The sequence below is a fragment of the Myotis daubentonii genome, chromosome 10, assembly GCF_963259705.1.
Source record: "Myotis daubentonii chromosome 10, mMyoDau2.1, whole genome shotgun sequence".
NCBI classification, from domain to species: Eukaryota; Metazoa; Chordata; class Mammalia; order Chiroptera; family Vespertilionidae; genus Myotis; species Myotis daubentonii.
Window position 1 is genome coordinate 43,500,968 of NC_081849.1, and position 18,143 is coordinate 43,519,110.

General features: G+C 40.5%; 1 protein-coding gene across 2 annotated transcripts in view; it reads left to right on the forward strand.

The window, feature by feature from the left end:
* The window catches only part of GRM3 (glutamate metabotropic receptor 3), a 192,963-nt gene that overhangs the window by 170,193 nt on the left and 4,627 nt on the right, over positions 1 to 18,143 (forward strand). The window contains exons 5-6 of one of the 2 annotated variants that reach the window (XM_059712178.1): positions 9,322 to 9,496; positions 13,930 to 13,998. In XM_059712178.1, coding sequence (XP_059568161.1) covers positions 9,322 to 9,496; positions 13,930 to 13,998 — 244 coding nt within the window. The remainder of the gene's footprint in view (positions 1 to 9,321; positions 9,497 to 13,929; positions 13,999 to 18,143) is intronic. The other variant, XM_059712179.1, reaches the window with a different exon arrangement.

Sequence of the window (18,143 nt, forward strand, 5' to 3'; positions counted from 1 at the left end):
TTTATTTCTAAAACACACAAAAATATGATTTTTCTCCTTTACCATAATAACAATATATATCAACTGACTCAACAGAATTAGCTGAAGATACCAGAAGTTTCACCATGTGGGCAGAAGTCCTTAGGCAAATGGGGCAAAAGTTATTGGTTTGAGAATGTTTTAAGGTCCTAATTAATGCATCCAATCACAGTGAGATCATCTTAGACCTCAGGTTCTCCTTGCAAATAATGCCAATCCTAAATTTACAGAAGAAATCAAAGGTTGACTGGAGGCTCCAACACATTGGCTTTCAAATTAGACTCCACATTGAATCGATTGGGCAGCTTTGGAAAAAATAATGCTACCTGGGACACAGCCCCAGAGATTCTGGTTTAGTTGGCCTAATCCATGACCCAGACATCAGAATCTTTCAAAGCTCCCCAAGTGCCTCTCATTGCAACCAAGACTGAAAAACACTACTCTAATGAATCACATGTTCTTCTTCTTTAAAATATATATATATATATTGATTTCAGAGAGGAAGGGAGAGGGAGAGAGAGATAGAAACATCAATGATGAGAGAGAATCATTGATCAGCTGCCTCCTGCAGAACCAGGGACCCTTCAGTCCGCAGACTGGCACTCTATCCACTGAGCCAAACTGGCTAGGGCACATGTTCTTGTTGCACAGATGGCTTTAGTTTGGCCTGCACTCTTCTGAAATACTTTGAAATATTTTTCAAAGTTAGAAAATTGAGAAATTTTATGTAAATATCCACAATCCTGGCTTCTCTTATCAAAGTAAAACATGTGGGCTCAAATTCCTACATGCAACAGTCAGTCAGAATGGAGTGGTGCCTATGCCTCTAGACAGGATGCTCTCATTCCTGTTGTCCTCACTCCCACCAATCCCTGAATTCTTATTCCCAGCTCTCTTCCCTTAATGAATCTGCATGGACCCTATAAGCATCAGAACTTGGGACCCTTGTTCTAGAAATTGCAGAACAAGACTGAGATTTAAAATTTCCCAGAGGGAAACCATGTGGCTCAGATAGAATCAGCAGCATTAGAAAAGTACCTAATAATTTAAAGGCAGCTACAATGAATTTGGACATCAGTCTGCAGGGTTTATGACTCAGTACTTTGCCACCCATTGTGAGTTATAAATAAATATAAAACATGATTCCAATCTTCAAAAATCTCATATCCCACCTGAGGAAAAAAATAACTAGCATGAAAGAATTCAGGATTAACACAGAAGAGTTTATAATTAAATTGGTGATATAATCTCTTAAATGTCTATGAGTTTCAAAAAAGAGTTAGATCAGTAAGAGCTTGGTCTTTCCTGGACTATTCCTTGAAGAGGTGTGATTTCACCCTGTACCTTGGTGAGAAAGTGCAATTATGATAGTCGGAGAATATAGGGAATATTCTTGAGGCGAGACAGAAATGAACCAAGCAGGACACAGCAATATTGGTCATATTCAAGTGGAATATGGCTTAGGGGGTAGAGTGGGGTCTAGTGAGAAACGAATGGAAATTAGCAACTTGGTCAGATTATACCGGGCAGAGGAATTCATTTAAATAGTGTTTAAGGACTTTAAGTTCTTGCAATTTTTTAAATTTTCTTTTCTTTGGGTTGGGTTGTTTGCTCAGGCAAAAGGTGACATGATGTAAAAAGTAAGAGGAATGGACCTTTCCTGATGGACTCTGAGAGCTCACTCTGTGAAATGCTTTGCATACATGAGCCTACAATCCTCATTAGCACCCTGGAAAGCAAATGTTATTACCCACTGAAAAGATTAATAAACAGACTCAGAGGATAATTAATTTCCCAGGTGGTGCAGTTAGAAAATAGTAGAACATGTTTTTCAGACCCAAATGCATGCCTTCCACATTATACCACAAGCTTGTCAATCCTTAACAGGGAGGCTGGATTTGAAAGAGCAGAGCCTACAACCAAAACTAATTGGAGGTATTACAGGCATCCAAAACAAAGCAAGTAAAAAGTTGGGTAAAAATATGAAAATTCAAAGGATCTTTGAGAAATATCCAGGCCATCTCCTTCTCCTTCTGTACTACAATAAAACCATTCCAGAGAGTGTGAGAATCAAACTGAGCCGTCAAGGATCCAATACATAGTATAAATGGTGCAAATAAAAACGAGGCCATGTTTAGGTGGAAAGTTTACCCATAAAGGAATTCATTAATGGTAACTACTGAGTGTTTTGTTCACTTATGTCTTCCAAATATATTTGAGCACTTATTATGGGCCTTGGAGATACAAGCTATCAACATAGGCAAGTCCCTCCTCTTTTTAACTTATAGTCTAGGGGAGGAAGAGAGAGAGAGTAAAGAATGAATGAATGAAAGTGCAGGATAACTTATGCAGGGGTAAGTGTTATGATGGAAGGAAGAGGAGCTTTGCTACCTCAGAGTTTCTCCAACTTAATGTGCATTTAACTCACCTGGGGATCTTGAACAAATAAGAAGAGATGGGGCCCAAGAGTCTGAATTTCTAGCAAGCTCCCAGGTGATGGAGATGCTGCTAGATGAGGGGCCATCCTTTGAGTATCCAGACGTTGCATTGTTATTGGGGTTGGGACCACTGAGAACTTTACCTACAGTTGGTAGAGTCTTCAGAGGTGGTTCCAGAATTTTGACAAGGTTCAAATACTTACAGAGAATTCTGATTTTCCCATGTTGACTATTTTGAAGTTTTAAAAACATATATATTGAATCTCAAATTCTTTTAAAAAATATTTGCCACCCCTACTAGTGCCTATTTCATAATACTCCACAGGTGGATGGGAAAGAGCCAGGCATGGGAATTCTATGTGCTAGACAGAAGAAATAGCAAGTACAAACACTTCTAGGCAAAAATGTCTTAAAAGAGAAAAGTATGTATGGCCCCACTTTAATAAGCAAATAGAAGAGTGATTTTATAAGAGATGTAGGCAGGGGAGCTAGATCATGTTGGACTGCATAGGCTATCACGAAAAGCACAGATTTTATTCTATATGAAAAAAGAAACCATTGAAATATTTTAAGAAGAATAGTTTAATATCTCACATTTTAGGGAAAAAATCAAGTTTCTAAAGACATTGGATATGATAGAAATCAAAGGCAGGAGTGGGGAGACTGGTTAGGTGGCTGTGGTAGGTGCTCCAGTCAGAGTTGATGGTAGAATGTTAACAATGGAGAGAGAGCCTGCCAAGAATGGTGAAGGGTTTCTACCCATCTTGCCATCTAACAAGCTAGCCTGCCACAGTTTCAGGGATGCTGGGACAAAACTGGTAACTCCTGATTCACAAAGGACTGTATTACTCACAGCCATCACTGTAACCAAAGTGTCAGCACTTAGCAGGTTCACCAAGTCCCAATTTCTACTAGCAATGCAAAGCAGGCCAGATGACACCTGCATAGGCAGTGATCAGAAGAGGGCCAGTGTTACTAATTATTCTTTTTGCCTTAAGAGTAAATATGTCACAGCACAGCACGGTGACTGATCCTGCCCTTATTGAAATGACAGTGCTGTCTTCATCATGGGTTTTTAGTATGAAGTCTTATTTTTTTAAATATTGCAATAAAATATTTGTCTTGATTACTGAGTTTTTGGTACCCCCTTAAATCTGCATCTCAAGCCAGTGCCTCACTTGTCATTCTAGCCACAGCACTACCTTTCCCCTAACAGCTCTGGGTAGGATGGTGACTTGTTTGTCACTAACAGAGCATAAAAATTGGCGTTCTTCCCTGCCCAGCATACTGGGGCTGGTGTGTATGGACTTCAGCCACCCTTGGGAATGGGGAGACCATGGCCCTGTCCTTTAGCATATGGCAGGGGTCCTCAAACTACGGCCCGCGGGCCACATGCAAATACAAATATTGTATTTGTTCCCGTTTTGTTTTTTTACTTCAAAATAAGATATGTGCAGTGTGCATAGGAATTTGTTCATAGTTTTTTTTTAAAAAAAAAAAAACTATAGTCTGGCCCTCCAACGGTCTGAGGGACAGTGAACTGGACCCCTGTTTAAAAAGTTTGAGGACCTCTGGCATATGGAGTATGGAGGAACCAGGCAGTATGGAAGGAGAGAGCAGTCCTGTGCCAATAAGCAAGGCACATGGGCTTTCAGACTTAAGCAGCGACTAATTACTCATGGATCAACCAAACGAAGGTTCGGTGTTTCTAAGCATCCGCAACCCTAAACTGGATGGCAAGATCACCATTAGTATCACTATTCATCTCCATTCTGAGGACCCCTTGACTCAGAAGTCAGAGCCAGATGCTTTCTGCCTGGGCACATGCTTTGCGCATTTCAGCTAACTTGGCCTTGACTTGCACAGCAGCAACTTTCTTAAAGGAATCCATCTTAATCCAGGGCATTGGCTGTCTCCTCCTGATAACATACTTTAAGGTCTTACCTGGTTTAATGTAAGGGCTAGGGAAGTTTGCCTGTGCTGCAGCTGAATGCAAGAATTTACCTACATTTCTCTGCGTCCGTTTCTCAGCCTTTAGTGCAGCACTCTGTCAGTATTTTAAACCTAATCCAGGTCAGTAAGAGTCCAAATATTAGTGAATGCATTATCTGTGCCCTTTGAGCATTTTTTTTTCTATCTCAGAGAAATCTCACAGACAGCACTGAAGCTTCTTTTTTGCAGCCAGGTTCTGCTACAAAATAAAACAACTGAGACCTTGTCATCTTGCAATGGATCTAAATTTGGCATGAGAGACCTCAGTGCAATGGATCTAAATTTGGCGAGAGAGGCCTCAGCGGGGGACAAGCACTGAGAGAGCTCAGCTGCTGTCATTCTTCCTTAATAAGCACTATGCACCCTGCCCCGTCATGTTCCAAAGGGAACCAGCCAAAGTTCAAACAATTCACCTGCTTTCTGCCTCTCTGAAGGGCCCTCTTTTCATGCTCAGTGTAGGTGTACGTCTCTGCACCTTTTATGTGAAAGGAAGCACAACTCTCTGCCCACCGGGAAAATTCTAGTACTAGTTATTAGCATTGGGCAGACCTGAATCAGATGGGAAATTCACCCCACTCTCCTCCCACCCCCAGAGGAAAGTGAGCAACAATACAGCACAAGTCCAGCTAACCCTATCTGAATCTACCTCTTACTCAGCCCGCGGCCCCCTTCCCAAATCTTCCTCATTAATAGGCAATAAGGTGAATCACTATTTATTGAATAGGTGATTACTATTCAATTTGGTCCACATACTTGCTACTGATTCCCATGGACTTTTCTCAAATCCTATTCATCAGCCCATAAGGCCCTCATACTTCATCTTTAGGAAACTATTCCAGTCTCATTGCCAAAACTGTCAAAGACTGCAGAGTCTGAGATTCTACTATACTTACAAGGTAACATGTTAGCCTGACACAGTTTTGTTGATGCTGCCAAAAAAAAAGCTTTGTGACTCAAAGCAATAACAACAGCCAAGGTGTCAGCACTGGCTCTGGTTTCCTGAGTTCCACTTCCCCAGGCCATGCAGACTGGGCAGGGTTATGGCTGCACAGTCAGTGGTTGCATTACAAGGAAGGAGCTGGGGCGTTAGGAAATCTGGATATTTTATAAGGGACTAGAGGCCCGGTGCAGGGATTCGTGCACTGGTGGGGGCCTGGCCTGTGCCCTCTCACAATCTGGGACCCCTCAGGGATGTTGGACTGCTGGTTTTGGCCTGAGCCCCACAGACCAGGCCGAGGGACCCCACTGGTGCACAAATTCGTGCGCCGGGCCTCTAGTATGCACATAAGATCTTTGGTTAATCTCTTCCCGCCCTCCCCACTTCCCCTGTCCCTCTGAGATTCATCAGTCTGTTCTATGTTTCCATGCCTATGTGTTGAGCATCTGTCCTCTGGTGGTCAGTATGCATCATAGCTACCGGTCGAACAGTCCAACAGTCAGTCACTTTAGGCTTTTATATATATAAATGATATGCTGACTCTGCTCCACAGGTAGACACTGAATTTTCTAAGGCTATTTTCTATACAAATATCCTTGAAAAGAAATTCCCAAACAAAGAGAGTCGGGTCTCTTCTTGAAAGACATGTAGAAGCACAAGAGAACATAAAGAAATATCTTCTGAAAGAAACAACAGAACTTGCTGTTGGATTGGATGTGCGGGCGAAAAGGAAATGGCAAAATCAAGGATGACTCCCAGGTTTTTGGTTTGTACATTGGAAGCCAGTTACTTGAATGGAGATACTTGGGGGAATGGATCAAGTTTTTCTTGCAGATTAATTCTGATATGTCTATTATATATCCAAAACAATATGCCAAGATGGAAGTTAGATACATAAGTCTGGATGCCCGGAAGAAAGGTTGAATCCGGTAATAAATACCTAAACATCATCAACATAGGAGGTACTTAAGCCATGGAAATGGATGAGAAGGTGAAGAGGAGAGTCCAAAACTGGGGTATAGGACACTCCAGCACTTAAAGTTCAGGTAGGAGAGAAAAATTCAAGACAAATAAGACAAGGACCAGTCAGTGAGGGAAGGATGTATCCAGGAAACCAAAAAGAAGGAAGAGATTAACCAACTCAAGTGTTGCTAGGAGTTTGAGGAAGGTGAAAACAGAGCAGCCTGGGGTATACAAAGAGATAGAACACAGAATTATACATAAATACAGGCTTTTCCTAGTGTGACTTATTGAAAAAAATTGGACAACTAAAACTATAAGGCTAATACCTAGCCTTTGTAAAAATATTAAAAGATGTCAGATTTAAAACAGGTATATTGAATTATTTGCTGCATAAACTAGGACCAAAATGCAATTTTTCCTTTAGTATTTTCTGAGAGCAATCATCCCTAGCCCTGCATGAAGTCCCATGGACACATTCAAATACTGAGTGTCACCAGATGGAGTACCATTTTGGTGCTGGGGATAGAGCAATGAATGAAAGCACTCAGAACCATGATAGGCCTATGAATGTTTGTGCTCTTAGGAATCATTTGGTCCTACTATCATTTTCAGTAGAAATTTTAAATGCCTATTTCTATGTAATTATCAAAACCATATCTTAACTTACCATTAAATCTCATTTCTCCTGAGGTCTGGTCTGCCTCGGGCTGAGAGCCTCCAGTGGTTGGCTTCTCCTTTCTCCTGCTCACACTCCCCAATCCACCAGTCGCTATTTCCCTCTCAGCCCTGGTTAAAGAGGAATAAGGGAGAAGTAGGACAGTTCTTATGTGGCTGGATGGCTCTATGATCTCTAAGTCCACGGTAGTTAAAGACACGTCCTCAGAATACCTGGGAGATGATTAAAGGGTGTTTTCATGTGATCTTCAAAAGTCTCCCACCGGCCCTTCCCTCCTGCAGAACCTCGAGTGAGCTGGCTGGCAATTCTCTATTCTGAGTTTCCTCTTGTGGCTCCTGGCTCAGTCCCAGGACACCCAGCTATACATGTGCCCCTCCAACTTCTCTCTGTGAAGACTCCAGGCTGTTCCATGTGAGCAAGGCTACTCATGGTGACACTTTATAGCATGGCCTGTCTTGTCCATGCATTCCACTCACAAATCCTTTGCTGTGATAAATTTGTAAAGGACTATTTCAGCACAGTAGCAAGTGTCTGTGCTCTGCCACAGAGTAATTAGCCTCTGCTCACCTTCTAGATTTCCATGACAGGAATCAGGCCCCATGCCAGGCCATTCTCCTCCTGCAGAAAACCTCAACCCTTCTGTGAATGGCCAGTGAAGCACTGCTCTCTAGAATTTAAGTGAGGAGAGAGGCACAGCCCTCTAAGGGATTGGAGGGTACAGGGCACACAGCACAGCTTTTTCCAGGATATTCTCCTCATGAAAGCCTCTTTTCTTTTCTCCTTGTAATGTCTTAATGTGTATCAGGAGTTTCAAAGTTATAGAAATGCTTGAAAATTTGCACATTTGAATTCATTTCACCCTTACTGTGATATCTGTTCTCTCTCATATTGGTTCCAAAGTCAAAACCAAGGCAGGAAGAGTGCCGTTCTAATATAATATTATACATATATGTAAAAAAACAAATCATGCCAGGAATTGAACTCACTGTAAATAACACAGATATTATTTATCAAGGCTTTTACATCATGGAATTAGACAGTGGATTCTTTTCTGAAGAGTTGACAAAAGAGAAAAGAGCTCGCAATTTGGGGCCAAGTTGGAGGTCACTGGACTAGTTAAGGGAGACGAGTGCTTTAAGATACTAAGAATGGATTATGTTTGCATCCTTTAAAGTAAAACTAGAGTCTGAAGAATTATGCTACAAATGTAACCTGGGTTTTTTTCTTTATTAAAACAGAATGAAGCCTTCTAAAAGTATGTGGCTTCTCCAGTTAATTATTCGGCTTTCTTTTATTAAAGAAGAAAGTTGGAAACTTTAAGTCATAAGGAATTATGCTATCCGATAATAGCATTGTCTGGAGGGGGGTGGGGGGAGGAATGAAAAAGAAATCTAAAATTACTCCAGGATTTACTATAGCTACTCTGAGTAGAAACTTATATAAGAAATAATTAATTTCTATTTTTCAGTATAAAAACTGATAAAATATGTAGAATCTAGTTTGGGATTTTTCAAAAACCCTATGGAAGCTAAAGCCAGAACAAATGATGAAATCAGAGAAGATGAAGAAGGAGAGCATGAAAAGAAGAGATGCTAAAACCTAGTTCTGAGGTATATTTTCAGGGGAAGCAAAGAGGGAGAAAGTGAAAATCATCTGTCAAGGATGGGCATATAGAAGCCTAGAGAACAAAAAAATTGAACAGGGAGTGCATGATGTATCAAAATTCCAGAGAGATGCCAGTGAAGTAATTAAAAGAATAGGTACCTTGGAAGAAAGTTGACAGTGTCCCCAATATTGACTAGGAAAGCCACTAACTAATAGGAAGAGCTCCCAGCAAGAGAGAGGTAAAAAAACGCAAAAGGCCCAAATTTGTTCCTAATATAGTGAAGCTTAAAATAAGTCAAGCTGATTGACACCATCAGCAAGCTGGTCAGTTTATTATTGACTATTGGAATTTTTACTATTTAAGATTCTGAATTCAGTGATCCTGCAGAAATATCTTTATACATATATAAAGGAACAACAAGCAAGACATGAAAATCAATGTGAAGTCTTGGCAAGCATTCAGAAGCACCTAACACAAATAGTGTGTGTTTACAAATCCTAAGCAATGTTTCCATGAACATCTCAAACTTGGAAGATTTAATATATTTATATTTATATGGTTTGTCTATAATAAGAACAGAACTGTGGATGATTCGAGATTTTTAAATTTGGTCTTTTTTCAGTGCTCTTTTTAGTTGGCCCCTTGATTGAATTTACAGCCAGACGCTTAACCAGGCAACTTATTCTTATAGGTGCAGACGACAACCATGTGCATATCCGTTAGCCTAAGCGGCTTCGTGGTCCTGGGCTGTTTGTTTGCACCCAAGGTGCACATCGTGCTGTTCCAACCCCAGAAGAATGTGGTCACACACAGGCTGCACCTCAACAGGTTCAGCGTCAGTGGAACTGGGACCACATATTCTCAGTGTAAGTATGGAACTCACCCCTTCATACACAGCACTATAGTAGGGAGCAGGCTGGGAGGGGAAGCAATGGATAGGAACCGACAGCACATGTCTGTCCCCATGAACAATCTCAATTCAATTATAATAAGTACTGGTTCAACCGCTGGGTGTCAGGTGCTGTGCTAGGTGCTATGGATCCAGTGGTGAGCAGAAGAGTGTAAGTTCCTGTTTTGGCAGTACACACAATCCAGCAGGGAAGACAGATATTACATCTGTAGCTGCAAGTAGGATTTTTGACCATGTTGTGGAGTCAGTGAGCCTGGTTTTGAGTCCTGACTGCAACCAGTTCAGTAGGCAACCTTGAGCACTTCACTTTATTGCTCCCTGTCTCAGTTTACTCATTGTCCTAGAGAGCTGAACTAGATTGGTGCTCTGTAAAGTATGTCCTGTGTCACATAAATGAAGTTGCTTCATGAAAAATTAAAAGAGGAAGATAAACAATCAAATAAGAGGGAAAATTCTGCATCCTAAATGTACCCTTGGAAGTTCAAAGTACCTCTGTTAACCTGAGCATGTTAAAAGTTTTGAGAATCTCTACAGCAAGGAAGCCTTTTAATGTTGTTATTTGCGGAGTTTCTTAAAAGTATTTGATAATAGTTAAACCAACTAACCTCCCATGGAACACACCTTGGAAAATGCTGGAATAGATTTTCCTCTATTTCAATGATGATGTTTCTTCAGCTGAGAACTAGCTGAGAAGGGAGTTTGAACGGAAGGTTTACCAGGATAACTCTCCAGTCCAAACTTCTCTCCAACTGACCTGCAAATATCTGAAACACTATCCTTAGAGAGTCATTTGCTTAATTCTTTAGCATCCTCTAAATGTACCCAAAGGGGACCACCTTTTAAGTCATTTTCAGCTCATCTATGATATAAAGTAGGAGACATTCACTGACAGAAGGATGAAGAGGAAGAAGGAGTGGAGTCCAGAGAGGAGGAAGGAGGACTGGAGTGACAGAGACAAATGACTACTTCACAATTTTGCCTCAAGTCAATTAGAAAGGATATTTCAGAATAGCTCAGCATCACAGAGTGAGCAATCGCATTAGTGCCCCAGTTTCTCCAAGAAAGTATACAGTTGAACAGGGCAGCCCTTCCCCCAGCAAACAAAGGGAAAGCCAATGGCTGATAACACATATTCAGCGATGCCCTGCATACAGCACTTTGTGGTTGAGAGCTGCAATAGGGGTGGAGACGTTACTCTCTTTTCAGCTACATTTCTTGGTACCACATGATTGAGTCCCAGAACATGATAAAACTTGTGAAGTAATTTTCTTTGGATATTAGAGAAACCTGCTTATGTCTTGAGCAAACAAGAAAGAACTGACAACAATTAACAATAACAATAACACCTCACAGGAACTATCATCTATTGAGTGTTTTCTATGTGCTGAGCATTGCGTTAAATACTTCATACGTGTACTTGTGTACTGTATCTCATAACACACTCACAACTCTTTGAGATAAATAAATTTACCCAGAGTCACACATATGGAAAGTGGCAGAACCAGAATTTAAAGTCAGTTTCTCTGATTTCAAAGCCAGTGCACCAAATTGCTGTATCATGCTACTTCACTTAGAATACAAGCTAGGAAAGTTCCTATGAGGCTAGGCACTTGGTAGGCTCTACAGGGAGAATGAAAGGAAGGTTACCTGAAACTGTATAGCAAGACTCACGCCTGGTAAAAATAATCTTGTTGCTAGCTCAGAGCTCTTGGTCATAATTTGAGCAATTTAACAAAGTCCATAAATCTTCCACAGACATGGTTCAAAATCTCATACATCCAAACCTCAGTTAATTTTGAAATGGTAGCATTTTGTGGTACATACACCAGGAATTAATAAGTCCTTGAAGGGATAACAAGGGAACTTTACCCAATCAAGTCTCTCTTCACGGTTTCAGAAATATTCACGTACACTAACACAATGAACTTGGACTGTAATGGACTTAAGCTTTACTCAGTATGTGAATCTGCTAGTAGCCCAATTAATATTTCAGGTGGGCATCGACCTAGACCAACATTTTATGACTGTATTGTGACTCAATGAAATTTTAAATAAATCTTTATTTTTAAAAGTCTAAATTTAGACCTCATTTTCATCAACTTTCCTCTAATTAGTACAAATTAGTGAAGTGATATTAAAGTAACAAGGGAAGTATTTATGTGATAGCTCTAGACTTCTCAAAGTACTGAGTAATTTATCTCTTATTTTTAATTTTATATCTTTAATTCAAAATAGTTTTCTATTTGTGGGCTCATTTTATCCCATGAGTACTAGATATCAGAGTTATATTTTACAGGTGAAGAAATAAAGAATAGACGTTACGCGCAAAGATATAAAATGATTCACAAGTTGACACTGGCTTTCCACACTTGTGATTGAAACTTTCCCATTTTAATAATTTGGAACTGTTTTCATTAAATTCATTCATTAAATTTTTGGGTACCTTCTATACACCAGACATTTCTAAACACCCGTGAATGACAGTGGTGAACCCCTGGTCCCGTGATGCTATAGAATGTAACCCATTAATGGGTCATGAAGTGTATTCAGTATATTTGACCAGCATTTTATGAAAGAGAATAGAATAAATCTCCTAGAGTACATTATATGTAAAAAGGGTAAGTAGTATTTCAGGACATTTGCTCCAGAGTTTAAGGATGTGTACCAGGTCCAAGTAAAAACACTTATTGCTGTGAATTGCAGGCAAAGAAGTATGAAAGCCACTGGTCTTTGAGATCTAGTTCTGCGTATGAACATGTTACTGACCAGCTGTGATGAATCTTTTAGCAACTGGTTTAATATCTCAGTGCCTGTTTCCTCCATTGCATATCCAGCACAACTTATACCCATTTCCCCTCTAAATACTGGGAAGTAAGTTGTTTTATAAATCAAGAAAAATCTTTAAACTTCTCTAAATTCATTAGGTAAAGCATATGTTTTATTAGGTTGTACTGGCACTTATTATGCAGGCATTTTATTGTGTTAACTTAATGTTACCAATATTGCTGCTGGTTGTTTAACTCCCTCCAGAGGTAAAAATGAACCCCTCACCACTACCCCCCCCCACACACACACACACACAATAGTTATCTATTCTCACAGAGAAAACAGCCCCCAAATTTAGTGACTTATAACAACAACCCTTTTATTGTGTCTCATGATTCTGTGGGTCAGGAATTCAGGCAAGACTTGGCTGAGCAGTTATTATGCTCCATGAGGCCTTGACTGGAGTCCTTCTGCAGTATCACCTCAGACTGAACTGATCTGCAGGGTCCACAGTGGTTTCACTCTGACGCTTGGCACTTTGGCGGGATGCCTCACCACATGGGATTGTAGAGAGCATGACAGTGTCTGCCCAGATTTAAGGGGTCCCCACCTCTCAAAGAATTTGTGGCCAGTTTTGTCATGAAACACTCTCCAATTCCTAAATTAATCAGTACTGCCCTCTTACCAGAGATTACAGCAACATGATACACCTAGACTGAAGGTGTAGTCGTATTAATTCCCAGTTAATTCTCTGGCAAGAGAGTAGCAGAAATACCACATGACCTTGGAGCCTAGGTGCGCTCTCTGAAAACCCCTAAGGTGGTTGATAGCAGAAAGAGTATTGGTACTGGATTTTTAAAGCTGAGCAGTAGCTCCAGGGAGATGGCAAAGCATGACCAAACTCAGAAGCAGGCATGAAAGAAAGAGCGTGCTTAAGGCCATCTCAGAAAACTCACCATATGAAAAATATTTGAATACTGCTAGGTGTAAAAAATGCCAATTTTACTTGTGTGCTATTAACAATACACAGTGGGAGCCAGAATAATAAATATAAAGGAAACATTACCTTTTCTCCATTAAATATACCTTTGGGCCAATAATTCCCAATATTTGTGTACAAAAAAGGACAACTCTTTGAAGTAGAGATTCTCAAGCCCCACCCATAGCTACTCTGATTCATGTGGTCTGGAGCAAAAGACACCCCTGCTGGTTCAATGGAAGTGATCCAAGGAGTACATTTTGAGAACCTCAGTCTACACTATCCTGTCTACTTTATGCACTGGTATGGGTGCAGGGCAGGGAGGGCCTCTTAGATGACCCTCAAAGAGGATACAGGCACGGGTTCCGAGAGGGAGAGGTATTTGTGACGCCAATGGCCACTTCCCTGTGCAGTTTTTTCCCCAGCTCTCTCCAGAACCCTCCAGAGAAGGCATCTATGTCACAGAAGCACCTGGCCACTCAGAAAACATTTAGTGAAACTGGGAATGCTCTTTTCAAGACCAGTACTCAGAGACCCAAAAGTCCTAACTCATGCTTGTCTGCTGCTCTCACACCCACTCACATAAGCAAACTTTCTTTGTATTTGGATGAGAAAGAAAAGAGGTCATTTTTTATTTTGTTCAGCTATAGAAGCAAAGGGGCTTGCAGGAGCTGGTTCCCACAGACAGGCAATCAAGAAGGGATGCTGTGAATGTAAGTAGAACTGCATTAATTTTGAAGGTAAAAACTGGGTGTGCATGTGAAGTTACGCAGCATAAAAAACCCTTATAGGACTCATGCAGGTCAGAATGTCGTTGTCACTAATATGGGTTTGCATCGGCATAGCCTGGGGAGAGAGAGGTGAGAAATGGAGTGTGCCCGATCATCTTCAGAGCCATTATGTGCACAGACTTTCTCCTACGGGGATGTGTGTGTCTCTTGCTCATGGTGATCATTCCGATACATGCATGTCATTACCATTAAGTTCAGCCAAGAGGCTTCTGCTGTAATGCTGCCCAGGTTTGAGTCCCTGAGGAGCCGTGGGCATGTGGAGATTGATTTCCTCTGCCAAAACCTTGTGCAGAAGGGCACTTGTCTAGGGGGCAATGTGTGAACTGCTCAATTAATAGAATGATTCTTTATTACAAAGCATTTTCACATTATAAGGAGGAATCAGTAGTATAGAAAGGTCAAGTGAACAGTCTTTTAGTCAGTCACAGCACATTTTCCCACAGAGCTATCGCAGCAGAAAGCAAGCAGCTGGGGACACACTTTGCACATATCAATGGCCAAGCCTTTGAAGATACCCCAATTAGGAGAGGGCAAGCCATTTTCAAGTTCAAATATGATTTTTTTTTATAACAGAATAAAGTAGCAGGCAACACCCAAATTTCTTCTCTATAGTGCAAGTCCAGAAAAGCAGCATAGTCAGTCCCCTTTACAGGTCAGGGAGTCCCAGAATGACACCATGTGCTCCATGGCCAGGCAAATTAGCAAGTTATTATGCAACACAGACTGAATGATGGTCTCCCTGCTGCAGGCATAGGGATGTTATAGACGTAAATCCTCCGTGACTAATGCATGAGAAACCTGGAGTATTTGGCAAGTTAAGCCATCTGCTTCCAGGCCAAATACATCTAGAGCATCCAAATCTGAAAGATGTCAATCCATTTTCCCTTTGGGAAGGCACGTCCACAGCCTTCCTGGGAATCTCATTCCATCCCTTTTCATGCCTTCCTCACTGAGGATGGGAGAATAGAGAGCTGTAATAGATAACCCTACATATATTAGCAGATGGATGTTTAATACCTCTCCTGTGTTCTATTTAACATTTCCATTTGTCTCACGACTGCTCTTTTGCAACCTTGAAATAATTTTCTCTTTACCTCTAATATTTTGCTGGTTTTCCCCAAGCAAATGCAGCCCACCTTCCTTAATAACAGTGACCAGGGGCTAGATCTGGAAGAGATGCTATGGATCATTTACTCTAATAACCACATTTCTAGATGAGAAAACCAGGGCCCTATCTATTAAATACACTCAGGAATTTGATAACTGAAGTCAGAGATGAAACTCTCAAAAGCTGCTATGTGGTTCCTCTGGCCTCCCTGGATTTCCCGCCTCAGCTCAGTTACAAAATTCATGGCAGAGACCATTAGGACAATAAGAATCTTAGCATCTGAAAATTCAATTTTTTTAGTCAAAAGCTTTTCCTTCAGTGCCACACGTGACAGCATGTTGTTCTATAGCATGAGTGTAGATTTTATTCCTCTCCAAAGCCCATGCCAGGGCGTTCAGTGACATAAATCATGCCCATCTGAGACCCAAGGATCCCTTACCCGGCTGCACAGGGAAGGTGTGGTTCTCCAGAGGGGCTACCCACAAAGCTGCTTGGAAAATGAGATTTGATTTTAAAAAAACAAAGGAATATTGTTGATGGTGACCAGCTAAATGTATATACCAAAAATGTAATTTCTTTCGCTTAAATAGTTCTTTAAAAGCAAGTATCACTTTCTTGAGCTAAATTACATTGTACATTTTCCATTCCGTCCCATATATTTGAAAGTAACATAAACTCAGTAGCTCAAAGGGGGTTCCTAAACCAGAGTTCAATATTGTATGAGATACCTATAGTCATATAGTCATATACATTTCCATGTAACCCCAAATTCATTAATGCCTTTGGGAACATGGTACCATGATCAGAATTATGAAGATATGCTAATTAAAAAGGAATTATGCATATAATCAAATACTGCCCATATACTGACTTTAGATTATGAATATCTGAAAGCAAGCAGTGTCTAGTATCAGTTTATGCTACACTATTTCTCCTTCCTACTCCCTTTTCATAGTAAGTGAAACTCTCTGAATAACACCAAAAAAGGGAGCTACCTATGTACTGATACCACAAAATCCCTATCATATGAAAAAACAATTTTAAACATCTTCCCTACCTGGAGTTAATTCAGAGACTTTAGGAAAGGGACCCTTAACAGGTAAATATGAAAAAAAAATGATGGATAATTCACTCATTCATTCAAGAAACTTTTGGACCTAGGCACAGCTCTAAGCTTACATTCACGGTGCTTTACATTCTAACAGGCAAGAGTAGGCATAGTCAGACAAACCAATAATACGTATTGTTATCAGCTGCTAAGTGAAGTGCAAAAAATAATATAGGGCATAGACAAATAAGGTGTCCTGGGGTTAAAGAGAGTTACTTTTTTTATAGGGTGGCTAGGCAAGTTCTCTGTAAACAGGCCAGATTTGAGCCGAGACATGAAGGAAATGCAAGAAGGGAAACATGTCCATCCATATCTGGGGGAAAGACATTCCAGGCAGAGGGAACAGCAAAAGTAGAGGTCTAAAGTGGAAGTACATCAAGAGGCAAATGTGGCTAGAGGGAAATGTGTAAGGGTGAAAGTGAGAGGAGATAAGGACAGAGAGGAAGCAGACCGTGTAGGACTTTGGAGGTCATAGTAAGAACTTTTATTTCTCTATTGAAATAACTGGGGAAATAAACAAGGGTTTCATCAGAAGTGAACTGACTTTAAAGGCACCATTTTCATCATTTTAGCTGTAGGGGCAGAATATAAGACAGGGAGCAGCAGAGACATCATGCAGGAAGTATTATATACTCCAGATGTTGGTGTCTTAAGTCAGGGTGGTAGCAATGAAAGCTAATAAAGTGCTCAGATGCTATATGGACTTTGAAGGTGAAGCTAACAAGATTAGCTCCACTAGATAAGAGGACTAGAGTCTGACATTATTTTATTAGAGTTTAACACTTTTGGCTTCAGAGTTTGATCCCTAGGCATAGTGGCACATTATAGTTTATATTAGGTATTGGAGCCTCAGGGTAAGTTTCTTATTCCTGCCTGAAAACACATTGAGATAGAAAAGAGGAGAAACCAGAGATGTTGGGCAGCTAAGAGTAGGTAAGAAAAATGCAAAAAAATTATTGAGTCCTTTCAATTACAAGTTACTTGCATCCAGCGTGGGTTTGTGTTTCTTGAGGGAGGGAGGTGAGAATAAAAGAACATGATTAGAAAGAAAGCATGACAGTGTGAAGTGGCAACAATGGATTGAGGGATTTAGTTGAAGATCAGTGGAATTTCTGTTGAAAAGGCAATTAAGTCACATCATGGGTTATAAAAAAGGTACACGCCAAATTTTCTCGTTCCATGAATCTTGTCTCACAAGAAATGAATCACTGAATAAAGAAGTCTTTGCATTTAACTCCTAACTCCACATTTAGGTCCATAGATTTTTCCCCCCACATCATAGGAATATAATTTCCTCTTAAATCCACTGTTAACAGCTTAAAATCATTACCCTGAGAATCTAGCCCACATTTCTTAACAATGGATTTTGTCTTCCACTGCAAAATCTCTGACACATAGCAAGGCTACCAAACCAGGGACTAGTAGTGTCATCATCTGCCCAGATATTAACATATATTAATCAGCAGATGAACTTCTGGAATGGGACCAAGGGGCCCTAGCACAAGCAAAATTAAGGCGATGAATAAGAAAACAGGTTCACCGATGAAGCAGGAAGACAAGGCAACAAACAGCTGGTAGAAGTTGGCTTCTGTGACCGTAGCATTAAAATATCTAAACAAGCTGACATACTGGGGAAAAAAATTTGGGTCACTAGGAACAAGGAAATGGAACAGATGGGAACAAACTGGTGGAATGTCTCTGTTTCAATGTTTGTTTACTCCTTTTCCAAGTCTGATATATTACACAGTTACAGTAACACACTGGTCCTCAGAAACCAAGTCTCAGCCACTGGATTGACTAACACTTGGCATCCATAAGAATCTATTAAATAAATATGTTTAGCATTGATTG